Here is a 17,397-nt window from a genome sequence, read left to right as displayed (position 1 = left end):
AATTCCTCATATTGAAATTGACTAATCTTTAAGTACTTTTATCAAAAATATGTATGTACAATGCTAACCTGACTGCTGAGGGGAGGGTAGACGGATATTTTTGTAATATACCTGTGTATATGGATGAAAATTTTTTTTTAAAAAAGGCAACAGAGAGCCAATAAAGATTTTTGAGTAAGGTGGTGATCTGTGTTTTAGAATATCAGTGTGGCAGATTAGGGAAGGAAGCAGGGAACCAACAGGGATGCTGTGGCTATAGACCAAAGGAAAGGTGAAGAGGACCTAAACTGGGTGGTGCTGGGGGGAGGCAGAAAAGGGAGGGAGGGATGACTGAATAGAGAAAAAGGGAGGGATCTGAGAGATGTTGCAGATGTAGAATTGATAAAAGTTGGCAACTGATTTGATTTGGAGAGAAAATAATAAAGGATAATATCAACAGTTTTTGGTGATGAGGGTCTGAATCTGGTCCCATGCCACAATTTCCTTGGTCCTGGTTATGCTGCAGTCTTCCTTCATTGCTGATGGATCTCACCAAGTCAGGAATTTATTGAGCTAATCTGGTCAGGTCCATTGGTTTCCAGAGAGCATCAGATGATCATTTAGGGAGGCATCTCAAAGTCATAAGTGGTGAAGAAAGAAGAAAAAATCTTACTCAGAGAAACTGAAGAGTTCCATTTCTGGCCTCTCAGTCACTCAAATGTGATTGTCTCCCATCCTTCACCTTGCATCTAAATGAAAAATAAAAGTAACTGGCTGCCATACACCAAGACATTGTCATTTAAACAGTTTTTTTTATTAAAAACAAAATAATCTAACATTATAGGATCAAGCAGAGGTGTGTGAAACAGACAGGGGTGATAACATTTACCCCCATCAGTGCTGATCCTGTCAAAACAAGCAGTTCAGAGCATGGAATACAAGCTGAACTAGAAAACAGCCGGAGCATTCAGTCAATGAAACGCACAGGCTTTCTGTAGATAGAGTATTTAAAAAAATCATAGGAAATAAACAACATGCAGCCTAAAAACATTACATATCCAAAACAATGAATTATTCTCTAGTTAACCAATACAGAAACCATTCCACTAGGTTCTTAAGGCACAAGAGCACTTAGTTAAAGGGTGTGTCAGATGACAATCCCTACCATCCTCCAAAAGTATAAAAGGAAAACTTGGAGCAAAAGTTACAGTAATCTTTTGCAGGAAACAAAAAGATTGGAAAGACACAAATGGTATCAGATCTGTATAGTTAGAAATACAGACCTATCAGCCAATCAAAATATTTATTAAGTACTTACCACACTAGGTGATGGATGAATTTGCCAGGGATTAGGCAGTCAAATTTGGTGGATAGAGCACAGGACTCAGAAAGACCTGGGTTCAAAACCTTCCCACACCTACTAATCATATGAATATGGGCATATCACTTAATCAAGTATTTATTAAGTGCCTCCTATGTGCCAGGGATGTTGCTTGGCACTGGGAATACAAAGACAAAAATGTTTGTCCTCTGTTATGTTTCACACTTACCTTTCTGAGCTCCAATTTCTAGCTCTAGAAAATGGAAATAATACCTAGTGTCCTCCTCGGACTATTGTGGGGGCTCAAATGAGATTTGTATGTCAATCAATTTGCAAATTGTAGAGCTCTATGTAAATGTATCATCATCACATTACTCAGACGGGGGACCTAGACCTTGAAGGCAAGAATGAGGATTCTAGTTGGCTATGGTGTTATCTTTCTTGAGGGACTTTTGAAACAAATACAACCAGCACAACTTTGGCTTTAGATGCACCCTCAAGAAGATAACAGAATTTCTCTTGCTTTTATTTTTTCTGCATTTAAAATTTTTTTTTGCAAGGCAGTGGAGTTAAGTGACTTGCCCACGATCACACAGCTAGGCAATTATTAAGTGTCTGAGGTCAAATTTGAACTCAGGTCCTCCTGAATCTGGGGCCAGTGCTCTATCCACTGCACCACCTAGCTGCCTCCTTGTTTTTTTGCAACTGAAAGAATTTTGAATCATTTTTGCCAACTATAAAACAGTAGTGAGACTGAATCATGTTCAAATAATAGAGAAAACTCTGCTTATAGAAAGATTTCAGACTCCATTGGGATTGTGATTAGAAATAAGGTTTACTAAATGAAGAGGATAGACTTGGCAACTTTGGCCTGATCAAAAAGACAATTTTTAAAAAGCCAGTTAAAGTTTAGAAAAGCCAAAGTTTGCCCAAGGATATACCTTGGTAAAGAGTCCCTTACTGCTGAGAATAAGTGAAAAATGGCAATAAGGTGGCAAAAGCCAATAACTTCATCCAAATAAATATAAACATCACCTATGGATGAATTAAAGGTATAGTGAAACTTTATCATCTCAAAACAGAAGATATCCAAGTGCAGTGTTCACCATGAACAAAGTCTGAGTTGGAAGAAGGTGGGAGATAGCAATTATGGGAGTGAATAATAAAGTAAAACTGATCAGCTAAGGATAGCTTGGCTTAACTTTCTAGAGTTGGTCCAACCCTAAATTCCACAAAGGAGCATTAAATTTATTTCTTAAAAAGCAGGTTCCATTACATAAATATTGTTCTTAAGATTATATAATGCTGACAAAGTATGTAATTATGGAAACCTTCCTTTAGGGAAGCTTAACACAATTTCATTCAAATTGATATTATGTTGCAGGTATGACTTACAAAGGCAAAAGAATAAAATAATCTCTATCCTTAAGAAGCTCACATTCTCCTGGAGGATACAGTACATACACAAAGAAGAACACATGGGGTGGGGAGGAGAAAGAACGTGTCTATGTGTGTGTGTGTGTGTGTGTGTGTGTGTGTGTGTGTGTGTGTGTGTCCTCCTGTTGGGTGCCACTCAATGGAACTCAGGATACTATTAGGCAGAAATAAAGGCGATGGGGACAAATGATTAACAGTATTAAATAGTTAAGATAAACTGCTATTCTTATGATCCATCTACATTTAAGTGGTCTATACTTATAGAGACCTGAATTTTAGGGTGCAGAATCCAAGTTACTCTTCTGCTGATGTGGTGATAGAGAACTTTGCTTATTAGATGACAATTCAAAAAAAATCATTTTTTTTGCAAGGTAATAGGGTTTGGTGATTTGCCCAAGGTCACACAGCTAAGTTATTATTAAGTGTCTGAGCCCAGATTTGAAATCAGGTCCTCCTGACTCCATGGGTGCTCTATCTGCTGTGCTCCCTAGGTGCCCCCCATAGCAATTTTAAAAGGGAAAAACAAAACTATTACTTCAACAAGTTTATGTTTTGCCACATTTTCTCCTGCCCACTCACTTGAAAATAATATATATTTGGTTTTAAAACTTCTATGTATCTTACACATATATACACACATGTGTATAACTACAGATGTCAACACTCATATATATTTATTTCCATAGATATGCACACACAAATAGAGTAAGACCATAAGTTCCTTGAGGGCAGGTCCTCAATGAAAAATTTTGCCTTTTTAATCTTCATTGCCTAGTGCTCTACCTTGCACATTGTATTTGTACAGACCTGTGATTTCACCTGTGGAGGAAGCATCTCAACCAACGCAGACCAGTGACTCTGCTGCATCTTCCAGCCTTAACCAGTAGCCTGGGAGCAGAAGGAGGTTCCACAACTTGCTTGGGGTCACAGAGCCAGTGGATGTAAGAGATGGGACTGTGAACCCATCTATTCCTGACTCCTACTAAGCCATGTTGCCTCTTGCTTCCAACAAACAGGTGCTTAATAAATTGTTGAATAATAATACAAACAATTTGAGGATTATAAAAAAGTCACTAAGAGGTCTGGTGAATTAAAAAAAACTAGTTGGATTTTATTGCTTTTTTTCTTTTTTCTTTAAATAAATACAGGTCTAGGGAGTGGGATTCCTTGTAATTATCCATGGAGGTTAGAAAACCATGGGAGAGGAAAAGAGGAGCAGTCCTCAATGTATTGAAACACACACACATATGTGTATGTGTGTTTGTATGTGTGTATATGTATGGTGACTTTTCATCTTTGCTTCTATTTGCAGTAAAATGATACATCTAACTTAACTGGTCAAACAGAATCCAAAATACTTTAACTTTGAAAGAAACCATGACAGTCACATTTTTTTTTTTTGCCTCCAGGTTAACAGAATCCTAAACCTAGCCACCCCAAATAATTAACACAACTTTTTTTGCTAAGCCACTGAGGATTCTTTACCCATTATGACTTTTAAATTCTCAAGCAAATAAGTTTAAAAAAAAGTCACATTTGCACCAAGAAGTTCCCCTTGGGGGAGAGGCACACTCTCAAGTTCACAAAATGGGCATTTCGATCCAAGAACTCAGCTGTCCACCTGATGTGGTGAAGTCTCTTCCCTCTTCAAAGCATCCAGAATAGAATGATTTTGCTGCATTCCTAAGATCTCATACTTCCTGGTTCCACCATCTGATACACACACAGGCCAGAGAACCCCTGATCATTTAGTCTTTACTTCCCATGCAATAAAACTGTGAACTCTGATCACTGTATCCAGATTTTAAAAATTGATTATTAATTTGATACCACTAGATTGAGTTCATCCAGAGATATTTTCAGTTTATCTACCCTTCTGTTTCTACTATAAAACCTCCTCTTTCCTTGCTTTTCTACAAGGATGATTCCCAAGTCTCTTGGTAGAGTTACCATGTGCTTTTGGAGGGAGTCTTTGTGGATGAGGCAGTGATTCCAAGTTATTCCATGACATCTTCTAGTTCCTTCTTTTCCAGCAAGGGTATATCATTTTCTCCATTCCCTTTGAGTTCTACTTTTTTGGGATGAGAGAAAGTATAAGGTTCCCCATCAGACTCAGGAAAGAGGAATGAGGGAGTGTCTTCTGGCTCTAGTTTTCTTGTAGAGATCCTGTTGGAGATGGGAGGTGGAGAAGGAGGTATATCTCCCATGGGGCCCTGGAAGGGTCGATACACATCTACATTGGGACTGGTAGAGGACCCATTAGAGCCATTGAGCAAATGTCCATACACCATGGTGTCATCAATGATTGCATAGACGTGAGAGTCATTGTCTTTGCGCCCTTTCTGGAACTTCCCAGGCTGCCTGGGCATCTGAGTGTTGATATTGCCATTGTATATGCCCACTGCAGGACCCTTGTTATCCTTATTTTTCTTGCTAGAAGATAAGAAATAAAACAAAGTAAGCTAAAAACCACCACTTTCCTGCAGGTTTTCATGTGATAATGATGATGATCTGCCCAGGTCTGGTACTAGTAAACACTCAAAAGGAACCATTTTTTGTCATTAGGAACAGCTTTTAAAGGAGAAACTAAAAGAGGGAAGGCCTAAAGTAACAAAGGATAAATAGGGATTTGGTTCCCAGGTATCATTATTGGGGACTATAGGGACTCCTGCTTTCAGATAACATTGGGCTTTTTGTATTAAACCCTGGAGCACAGTGAAGCTTCCTGGCAGAGAGCTGTAATTACTTAAAAGGATTTACCTTTCTATCCGCACAGAAAAGACCAAATAGATAAAGAATGCCTTTCTCATAGATTAAACATGCTTTTAAATGGACAATGTGTAGGGTATACTCATTATTACATATATTTTGGATACTCTTTGAGATGGGCAGATTGGACAAGAGGAAGAAAAAGGGCTAGACTGCCGGTGGGAAGTTTCAAATTTCTTACTGATCCCAAGTTTCTGATGGAAGCAAGGACTGACTTTTAATATTATTTTACTGATGGTTCCACATGGCAGTGAAACATAGACTAGAACAGTGCATCCAAAGATTTAAAAATGCATGTTACCCAAACATATAAAGGTGGGAGCAGATTGAAACATATAATTCAAGGTAGACATCAAGAAATTATATTACAGGGAGAAATGTTGGGCTGGTTATGTGGGGAGGTACAAGGACGAGAGGTACACAAGTCGGAGTGCTCCATGATGTACCCTCTTGCTATCAGAAGAAAGTAGGGAAGAGCCCAAACATATTGGGAGGACCCTTTGGGTCAAACATGAGCAGGAGTCACACAGGATGGGCAGGCATGGGTACCACTGGCAGAAACTTCTAAATTGATGTGATCACAGATCAATTTGAATATGAAATGTAGGCTTAAATTACACCTGGTACACTCTTTAATGCTTAGGGATATGACCAATAATACCCTATGATTAATATTTTTGATGATACTTTTGTCTCCATCTAAACAGAGAGGTGAGCTGATGTAACTTTTCTAGAGAACATTATGTTTAGTTGGCAAAGACTTCCGTGAATCTTTTCATGAAGGCTTGGTACTTTTATGTGTCTAATGCTAATTTCCTTTGAATCAGTAAGGGGTTTTGGATGCTGGATTTCAAATGATAAGACTAAGGCTCGGGAAGGAAAGGTTTGCCTTTGTTTTGGGGATTGACAGAGATGGGGAGTGGGAAGTCTCAGGACTAGAGATTTATGTTTCATTGCTGGCAACCTCTGACAAGCCAAGAGGAGCAAAGAAGAGGAGAAATTTTAGTTCTCTTGTCAGAATATCTTAATGACAACATTAACACTCAATTTCTACTGCTGAATTTTTCTCTCTGGCTTTAATTGGTTGTGGGAATATTATTCCCTCCCCCCACCCTCCCCCAAAATTCTAGCACTGGAAGAAAGTTTCACCCTTGACATTATGAGAGCCATCAAGAGGAAGAAATTAACTTTTAAATCCATCAGTAATTGAAATGGCTGAAATGATAGTTATCTCTTCATTTACCCTGAGCTCACTCTTTGTCTCTTACAGAGGCAGAATACATCCATTCCATTTAACAATGTATTTTAGACCACAATGTACTCCAAAGATCTTAGTCTGTGTCAAAATAAATGGTGGTTCTCTCTCTCTCTCTCTCTCTCTCTTTTTTTTTTTTTGGTTCTAGAACAAGACCATCCTAGACACAGGTAAGGGCTTTAAATGCAGACTAGGCATAGATAACAAAATTGAATGAGCTTTTATTCATAAATGGCTGCTAACTTTACAAGCTTTTGGATGTTGGCAAGAGAATTCAATGAACTCTTCTCCTGTAGTTTGTACCTCTTTTAGGACTCTATATTCCTCTGCTGGCCATTCTTGCTATGGCTCCATGTTATCCTGCCTACTAGTTTTTTTTTTAATTAGCAAGCTTTTATTTTCTCTTCCTCCTTTCCCCACTGAATTAGAAAATTCTTGCAGAGAGGGACTGAGTCCTAACTCAGTTTCACATCCTCCTCTCTAACATCTTGTAGGTAATAGGCACTCAGTGATTATTTGTGAATTTTAATCAAAGCACACCACCAGGCCAAACATGGATCTATGTCAGGGTAAATAATATAGTACAGTGGCAAAAGCAATGGGCTTAGGATCAGAGGAGCTGGATTCAAATCCTGATTGATGTTTGTGACTCATAATTTTCACTTAGCCTAGGAGCCAAGACTTAGAACCAGGAAGAACAAAGAGACTAGTGTGACCAACCTTCTCATTATGCTGATGAGGAATCTAATATCTATAGAAATGAAGTTATTTGCCCAGGGTCACAAAACTGATTTGTGCCTGAGGTGGAATTTGAACCCAGGTCTTCTTGATTCCAAGTCTAACATTCTAGCATCTTCAGGATTAATCTTTTTTTTTTTAGGTTTTTGCAAGGCAAATGGTAGGTTAAGTGGCTTGCCCAAGGCCACACAGCTAGGTAATTATTAAGTGTCTGAGACTAGATTTGAACTCAGGTACTCCTGACTCCAAGGCTGGTGCTTTACCCACTATGCCACCTAGCCGCCCCAGGATTAATCCTTATGTTTCTTTTTTTCTCCTCTATAAAATGACAGGGTTGGAGTGAAGGGGTGTTGAGATTCATTATAACTTTATATCTTTGATCTTATGAATTTTAGCTTCTTCTACTGGAATTTTAATTTAATACAATTTTCTCCAGATCAGACCTGAACATTTTTTATACTGCAGGGAGCAGAAGTCTGTTAGGAAAACCATCATAAAAGTAATAATTAAAAAAGAAACACTTCACTTAAATGTGTTTTTTCACATCCATCCACATTTTACTAAGGGGAAAAATTCCACTGGGATTCTTGTCCATTTTCACTTTATTAGTTGAGAATGTTTTGGACAGTTCTCACCCCAGATTAGTCATTCCAGTTGTTTATTCAAGGTCACAGCACCAGTTTTCAAAAAATGCCTTTTGACTTCCTGGAAACACAAATCATCCTAAAAAAACAGACTATGTTCCCCATTAAGAGCTCCCACAGAAATATGAATTTACATGCTCTGGCTTCATTGACCATTTTTTCAGGCTGCAGTTATTTTTTTCTCAAAAGAAAAAAGCCATCATTTTGAGGGAGTGGGAAGCTGACTGATTCAGTCAACTGTCTTTCTCTTCGGTCTACAGCCAGTGACCTCAACCGATTTTAGTCCTGAGGGATCAATATAGTGAGCATTTAACAATTATTCTATATCAGGGTTCAGATGAGAACAAGTAGTTGGAATTAAGTGTTTGTTGTCATAAAGGGGATCAGCTAACTTCAAAGTCAAGGTTCAAGAGATTATATATTCTTGGAACAAGTTTGTGAAGACTGCAAAGAATGTGAACTGACTTACTAATAATTGATAATTGTGCCTGGAAGCCCAAATCCCAAGGTAGTTTACCAGCTAGCTCCAGGGGAAAAATGGAAAAACTTTTTTTCCCAGCATCTTTTTTCCCCCACTTACCTTTATAGGGTCCACTCTATAGCCTCTACTCCTACTCTCTAGTTTCTATTTTGATTTTTGGTAGGGAAGGATGACAAAAGAATACAAGGCAAAATGGTTGGGATAGGTGATCCAAAAGGATCTCAAATTAAACAAAAGAACTGGTCAAGAAACTGAACTTACCTCTTTTTAGCATAAAAAATGAGGAGCCCCAGAGCAAAGAGCAGTGTTGCTCCGCCACCCACAACAGCAAGGATGATCACCATCATGTCTGTCACAGAGACAAGAGGGAGAAAGAAACACATATTCAATGGAATAGGCCAGTGTTGGACTGAACTAGAGAGTCTGGATACCTACCACATCTACTCCAAAAAGAAAGAGAGAGCTGCCTAGGACATCCTAGATACTGCTTCCCCACCCACAGTGGAATCTCTTGAAAATGAAGGCAGCAGAGAAACAATTGGGAAGGCAAGAAGCAAGGCTCAGAAGTGAAGAAGAGGTTCTAAGAGTGAAATCCACTTTGTGTAACTGAATAAAGAGAAATAAGAAGAAATTATAGAAAAAAGTTGGACATTAAATTTAAATTTAATTGTTTTTTTCTTTTTTACCAATCAACAACCATTTATCACATATGTACTAGACACTGTTAAAATGCTGGAGGCAAAAGAAAACAAAATGTGAGTGTTATACATAAAAATAGAAACAAGAGAAAGGAAAACCATAATAAAGGAATAGAAAATCCAGAAACAAGAGAAAGGAAAATCATAACAAATGAATAGAAAATCCAGGAGGTAATACGATGTTAGAAATGGGGTCTTATCCCTTTTGGTTTATTTGTGGAACCAAAGTAAAGCCCCTTTCCTCCCTGGACTTAGTTTTCTCATCTACAAAATGATGGTGTTGGACTCGATCAGGATTTTATAACTGTTTTTGTGTCCTGGACTCCTTGGAAGTCTTAGTGAAGCTTATAGATTCTTTCTCAGGATAATGTTTTTAAATGCATAAAACAAACACATGGGAATAAAAAGAAAACTAATCATGTTAAAATGCAGTTATTTAAACATTTAAAATAACCAAATTCATGGATCTCAAGTTCAGAAGCTATGGACTAGTCAAAGGTGGGGAACCTTTTTTCTGCCAAGGGCCATTTGGATATTTATAGCATCATTTGTGGGCCATACAAAATTGTCATCTTAAAAATTAGCCTGCTATATTTGGTCAAAAATTTAATTAATTCACTCCTAAAAAGCATCTAGATTTATTGAATTTCAAGGATTTTTGAGGACCTTAAATAGCCTGAGGGTGGGACATTCCCTCCCTGAACTAAATAAAATACTTTCCTAACTCTAAAAATCCTATGATCCTAAATCATTTAAACTCTTTGAACTTTAGTTTTCTTTTCTGTAGAATGAGGTGAACAAGAAAATATTAATTGTTTATTACATGGTAGGCACTTTGCTAAGGTCTAGGGATATGAGTACAAGAAAACAAGACAGCCCCAAGAGTCTTTCCACCTCTATCATTCTGTGATTTTCTTGATCTATGGAACCCAAGATGACTCATGAGGTCAGTCCAAGACTGGACAAGCTCCATTATGTATTTCATGGGGTTTTTTAAATTGATTCTATAACTTTGTACTACCTGTTGAAACCTATTTTCTGTTGTATTTGCAAAATTATCAAAATGCTGACATTCCTTCATTTCCATTTCTATTCCAACTAATCCAGACCCTTATTACTTCTTGTGCAATGTCTCCTAACTAGTCTTCCCACATTCAGTCCCACCCCTTTTAATTCATCCTCTATGCCCCTGCCAGATTAATCATCCTAATGACCAGCTTCAATCATGTCACACCTATGCCTTAAGAACCTTCAGGAGCTTCTCATTGCCTAATAAGCTCAGTTTCTTGGCCTGCATCTTTACTTGTGATAATCAGATGAATAGCAATATGCAAAGAGCTTTGAGAATGTTAAAGGTTATCTGAAAGCTAAATAATAACAAAAAAAGAACAATAAAAGTGTAATAACTCTCCTCGATGATCTAAAAGGAATCTTTTTAGTCATATCTTTCACTATTGTCCTACATATGTCCTACCAAGCCAAAATGGACATTCATTCTCTGAATATAGCCTTTGTTTACTCTTCCACTTGATTTTGCTCCCTTCTCTCATAATCTCTTACAATTGAAATCTTATTTGTTTTTCAAGTCCCCCCTTAAGAACTACCTCTACCCTAATTCATACTTTCTCCAAATCCTTCCTTTTGTCCCTCTGGCATTAACCACATCCTGCCTTCTATTATGGTTTTTTGTATACTTGTTTTATTCACTTCACTAGATCATAAGCTTCATGAGGGCAGGGAATGGGCCTTATTCATTCCTGTATAGCTGGTAGGATTTAGTCACAAAGGAGTCAATTGATCAAGATTTACTGAATTTAGAGGATGAACCATGTTGTAAGAGGCCTGAGGAATTATCTCATCCAATCCCCTCATGTTATAGATTGGGAAATTGAAGCCTCTGGTAGTTAAGTGATTCGCTCAAGTTCAGACACTTAATTAAGTGGCAGAACTGAAGATCAAACCCAGGTCTTTTGATGCCAAACGTTGAACTCTTTCCATTATAAATATTCGTCATGTTTTCTTACCCCCACCTTCAGTAGAACGCAATCATCTTGAAAGGAAAGCTTTGCTTGTTTTCAGGGTCTAGTAGGGTGATTGGCATTTTATAAATAGTCAGCATTTTAAATTCTTGTTAATTATCCTCTACTGGCTACAATTGAATTGTAATGAAATTCCCTCTCCAGATGAAGGAGATGTAAGGCAACTTCAAAGGTTAGTAAAATTGTTTCATTTCTTCAGTTTGACCTTAAAAATATACTTAAGGCACGTTTCCTTTCTTTTATAAAGGGGGCAAAAGTCTCAAATCATAACTATGCATCCCCCACATGTGTTTTTTTGCTGAAAACCATTGGCAGAATCTTGCTGTAGATCATGTTAATGAGATCTGGGGAATATTGAAATGTTATATATCTGCCACTCTTATCTCAGCCCTCTGGGATTGTAGAGTTACTTTTTTTTTTTAAGAGCTCACTGGACTAGAATTGACTTCAGATTTAATGTAATTTTCAAACCTTTGATTTTTCAGGTCACATGGGCCTTGATGTTGAATTTTATTATGGCTGTCTGCTCTTTGTGAAAGATGATTTCTGGTGAAGAAAAATGCTTAAATCCCCTAGGATTCTGGTCCTTAATCAAATGGTCACAACTCCTAGGCCAATAAGAACATACTGGCAATTATCTGTCTCTGTTGGCTCATAAGCACTTGGCAAACACATTTATCTCCACATAGAAATGGGCTTGTGTCAAGGTGTTAATTGAGTTGCAGATGAATGAATCAGGAAGTTGAAAGACAAAGTACTAAGGGAGAATTTTGTTTGGAAAATTTTTGTTCTGAGTAAAGAAATGTCTTGGGATGAAATTTCATTCTCAAAAGGAATAATTACCTCGTATGTATTTAGAATTCCTTTACACACATACACATACACACACACACACACACACACACACACACACACACACAAACAGCCATCCTCCTCATTCAAGACCTCACTTCTCACCTGGGCCATTACAAGAGCTTCCCAATAGGTTTCTCTACCTTTAATCTCTTCCTTCTCTAATCCATCCTACACATAGCTGCTAAATTGGTATTCCCAAAACACAAGGCTGATCATCTTTCTACCCTCCTCAAGAAGCTTCAGCTACTCCACGTTCCCTTTAAGATAAATTACAAACTTCTAAGTTGGGCACATAAAGGAATATTTTCACATTTTTCCAGACTAATCAGTCCCCTCATATACCGCATCTTTAAGCCAAAATGGTCTATTTGCTCATTCTTCATGCATGACCTTCCACTTCCTATGTCTGGACATTTGCAAAGCTGTTTCTCCCATGAGAAGAATGCTCTTTCTCCCCACCTCTACCTCTACATTTTCTTCAAAGCTTGGCTCAAATACCTTCTACAAGATCCCTTTCTTGTCTGTCAACTTGTTGGGGAGGAAGAAAAGGAGGCATCATGACTTTGTAGGCACTTTATATTATTTTTTTTGTCTATGAATTAATTCTCCTAATAGAATATAAGCCCTTTGAGGCCAGGGACTATTTCAGTTTGTGTTTGTTTCCCCAGTGTTTAGTATAGTACTTTTCACATAGGCGCTAAATACTCTCAGTTATCTTTAACTTTATCACATATGCAGATATTTTTGTGCATTTATCATCGTTATAGGGATTGTGCCCATGATTGCACTAATATACAGAATTCTCAGATAAGGAAACTCCCTTTACTAATGCAGACTGGCATCTGCTCTGTAACTTATAATCTTAAAAGGTACCTAGAACATAGTAATTTCATTGACTTACCCAAAGTCACACAGCCAGTAGTGCCAGGTGCAGGTCTTGAACCCAGGTCTTCCTGTCTTCATGACCAAATCTCAATCTGCTATGCTATCAAGTCTTGTGCATTTATTGTGGAAATAGTAATATTTCTCTGGTCCAAATCTTCTAGTAGTATGAATCAATCAAGAATTTATTGTAGAAATATTAATATTTCTCTGGTCCAAATTTTCTAATAGTATATGAATCAATCAAGAATTTATTGTAGATATATTAATATTTCTCTGGTCCAAATCTTCTAATAGTATAAATTAATCAAGAATTTATTAATCAGCTATTATAACGTAGGCACTGGGAATACCAAGATAAAAATAAAATTGTCCCTGCCCTTAAGAAACTTACATTCTAATATACCTTCTTTGGACAAAGATTTTACATTCAGAAGACTCTAGTTAATGCTTGTAGAAGGTTTAAAAAGCTGTGATTCTTAGCACTCCCCAACACAGAGACCAATGTGAATGTATAGGTCATTCACCAACCAACAGATTAAAAAAAATACAACAAACAACCTAGATTAAAACAAACAAACAACAATGTAGAAAAGATAGAAGCAAGGCTAGGTAATAAAATATAAATAGAAGTACTGGGTGCTATTGCTGAAATAGTGTCCAGAATGCAAAAGTTCAAGATGAGCTGAGGCTAGCAAAGGTAAGGGTAACAGAAGTGATCTTTAAAAAATCTATTTTGGGAGAAACAAGAAGGAGAACCAAAGAAGACCTTTGTTTGGGGTACATAGGACCATGACAGCTGAAAAAAGAGAAAAGTAAGGCTGGTGATTCTTATCACTGTTTATTTTCTGGAAAAGAATTATCTTTGCACAAAAAGGATTAACAGGGAGTTGATAAACAAAATAAGGAGACAGTAAAAGAGTTTCTAGTGATCCTTGATAAATTCATCTCATCTGGCCTATACTTGCTATAATCTTGGGTGTAGATAGTACTGGCAGATGTGATTACTTAGCTATTGTCAATGATATTTGAATGATTGTGGAAAATGGAAGAGAAACCACAAGATTGGAGAAGGACAGACATAGTCCTAAATTTGAAGGGAATAGTCTGGACAGCCTCCAAATCATAGACCACTGAGCTTGATTTTAATTCCTGGAATCATTTTAGAATAATTCAAGAGATGGTTGGCTGACATCTGGGAAGAGATAATGATAATTGATTACAAAGAACTGTGTAGCTTTTTCAAGGTCAGATCATGCTGGAATCAACATCCATTCCTTTTTTTTTTTTATAGAATTGGTAAACTAGTAGATAAAGAGAATACTATGGACAAGTATAAAGTATCTAATATTCTTGTGGAAAATATGGAAAAATATAGATTTGACAATACGATCAAATGGATTCAGGATTGGTCAAGATGGTCAATTATTCTCTGAGAATAATTTGGTAATAGTTTAGTCTCACTGTGTGAGCAGAGGCCTTCAGTAGAGATTCAAAGGCCCTGTGCTTTTATTTATTTATTTTTAAAAAGTTTTTAGTTCTTTTGCAAGGCAATGGGGTCAAGTGACTTGCAAGGTCACACAGCTAGGTAATTATTAAGTGTCTGAGGCTGGATTTGAACTCAAGTCCTCCTGACTCCAGGGCCAGTGCTCTATCCACTGTGCCACCTAGCTGCCTGGCCCTATGCTTTTAAATGTTTTTTCCTTGACTTGGATAAAGGCCTAGATGGCATTATTATCATATCTGCAGATGATGCAACATTGAAAAGGACATCTATGACAATAGATGACAGGACCAGGATCTTCATTGGTTGGACCAGTGGGCTAAATCTAATATGATGAAAGTCACAAAGATATATGAAAAGTCTTGCACTTGACTTCAAAATATCGGTTTTCTAAGTATGGGATCAAACAGGGTAGGGGTAAGATTAAATACCAGTTACCTGCTGGTTTTAGATCTGGGGGTTTTAGAACCACAGATTCAATATGACCCTACAGTATGATGTGACAGCAAATAAAACTAATGTGATCCTAAGCTGCATTAAGAAGGGAATTGGGAGGTAATGCTCCATCATACTCTGCCCTGATCCAGCCCATCTGGAATCCTCTGTTCAGTTCTGGCACTGTAGCTTATAAAGGACAATGATAAACTGAAGGATATCCAGAAGAGGGCAGATGCTGAAAGGCCTTGAGTCCATGTTAAATGAAGGAATAGGGTATGCTTAGCTTGGAGGAGAGAAGATTTGGTGGGGGAAGGGTAGATGTGGGACAAGGTAGTTTGATGTCTTGCAGTGTTTGAAGCCAGAATGTGGAGGAGGGGGTCAGGCTTGTTCAGTTTGGCCTCAGAGGGTGGAAGCAGGAACTACAGATGGAAATTGCAAAGAGGCCAAGCTGGGCTGGAGGTCAGTAGAGACTAGGTAACAGTGAGGACTTAGTGTTAGTGGAAGTGTGATGGGCTGCTCTGGGAGGTGGTAGGTTGTTCCTTTTCCTTGAAGGTCTTCAAATAGAGTCTAGAGGACCTCTGATCAAACTGACTTATTTGGGGATCAGATGGCCGCTGAGGTCTTTTCTAATTCTCAGTTTCTATGGTTTCATAAATTGGAACAGTCTAAACCACAACTGCAAGGAAACAATAGTATGATAGCAATAAAATGGTCAACATACAATAATATAAATATAATATATATATAACATACAATAATATAAACCTCAAAGATAGAAGAAAAAGATAAGAAATACAAGATTCAATACAATTTTAAAATAATTCAATGCACACCTAAAGAAATCAAATTTAAGTAGTTTGAGATTTAAGGTTTTATTTAGGAATGTTTCAATGTTTTTTATTTATGGTTATTGTTTATAATTTGAAAAAGATTGTGATACAATTAAAAAAATTAAGAATGCTTTAAATATGCTATTTTGTTTTTTAATTTTATACACTCATGTATGATTATATCTTGTACATCACAAGAGGTGCAATAGAAAGTGTGCTGGCCCTGATTTCAGAAGATGGTGGTTCAAATCTTAGCTTTTCAAACTTTTTTTCCTGTGTAACGTAGACAAGTTGCTTAAATATTTTCATGGTTTCAAGAGTCTTAGCTATAAAACAAGGAGGCTGGATTGGCTGACTCCTAAGGCCCTTCCAGCTCCAAATCTCTGAGTCTGGCCTATGAACTCTATTATATTAACTCAGACCTATGAATTTTCTCTGTTATATCAGAGAACTTGGCTTGAACAAGCTTCAACTGCCAGCTTTTTCTCCCATTACATAACTGCCTTTCCTGATGATGAGAGGACTAGAAGAATATCATAAAAGAAACGATTCTGACTCATATCCATTGCCAAGAATGATTAATAGAACCTGGGGCCTTGTCTGGATTTGATTGCCCTCTCTTTGGGAGGGTGACTGCAGATCCAACTTTGAGGAAAACTTGTGTACTCTAAGTTAAGTAGAATGATTTTAACCCTGGTCTTTTCTATTTTGAAACATTTTCACATCAGTAGATGGTGCTATCAAAGCAAGGGATCCCTGTGATGTATGATTAGAGAACATCAAGATAAATTTTTAGTAGACAGCAGCCATAAAAGAGAGCAGGTGTGTTTGCAACACCTTTCATTAGGGTGTACACCCAGGAAATTAGTTGTTGTTGTTTTAAGGCAAATATTTATTGAAAGCTCAATCATAAAGGATATTTGTGTTCAAACTTAATTTTGTTGTTGTTTTTTGGTGGTTTTTCAGTTGTTTCCTCCTACTCATTGTGAGCCCATTTGGGGTTTTCTTGGCAAAGATCCTGGAGAAATTTGCCATTTCCTTGTCCAATTCATTTTACAGATAAGGAAACTGAGGCAAAACTTAATAATTAACTTTAAAATGTAGGCATATTTTCAAAAAATAACTACAACAAAAAATACATCCTTAAAAATGATTTATTTATTTTTGGATTTTTGCAAGGCAATGGGGTTAAGGGACTTGCTCAAGGTCACAAAACTAAGTATTAAGTGTCTGAGGCTAAATTTGAACTCAGGTCTCCTGACTCCAGGGCTAATGCTCTATCCACTTGCTACCTAGCTGTCCCAATATATATTATTTTAAGACAGGAGAATGTATCTGGGCAGATAGGGCATACCCTGTATATGCATCTATGTTGTTGATATGAGAGGAGTATCTCAAATATCGATATGGTTTATTTATTCTTAACAATGAAATTAAAAAATATTTTGATAACTGTATTTCAATAAGTTGATTTTCTTTGTAATCTTCTATAGTTTATTTTATGCAGTTAAAGTCACTTATTCTGAG

At 37.2% G+C, this 17,397-nt stretch overlaps 1 protein-coding gene across 1 annotated transcript in view; it reads right to left on the bottom strand.

Annotated features, from left to right (window-relative positions):
• Positions 1-771: 771 nt before the first annotated feature.
• CDCP1 (CUB domain containing protein 1) overlaps positions 772-17,397 on the bottom strand; it is a 77,886-nt gene continuing 61,260 nt past the window's right edge. Inside the window, exons 8-9 of the mRNA XM_074195214.1 lie at positions 8,886-8,973; positions 772-5,170 (exon numbers count right to left, since the gene is read on the bottom strand). Of these exons, the coding sequence (XP_074051315.1) occupies positions 4,735-5,170; positions 8,886-8,973 (524 nt within the window). The 3' untranslated portion in view covers positions 772-4,734. The remainder of the gene's footprint in view (positions 5,171-8,885; positions 8,974-17,397) is intronic.

This window comes from Macrotis lagotis, chromosome 7 (genome assembly GCF_037893015.1).
Source record: "Macrotis lagotis isolate mMagLag1 chromosome 7, bilby.v1.9.chrom.fasta, whole genome shotgun sequence".
NCBI lineage: Eukaryota > Metazoa > Chordata > Mammalia > Peramelemorphia > Peramelidae > Macrotis > Macrotis lagotis.
Note: the sequence above shows the minus strand (reverse complement) of the source record. Positions and strands in the feature narration are given on the sequence as shown.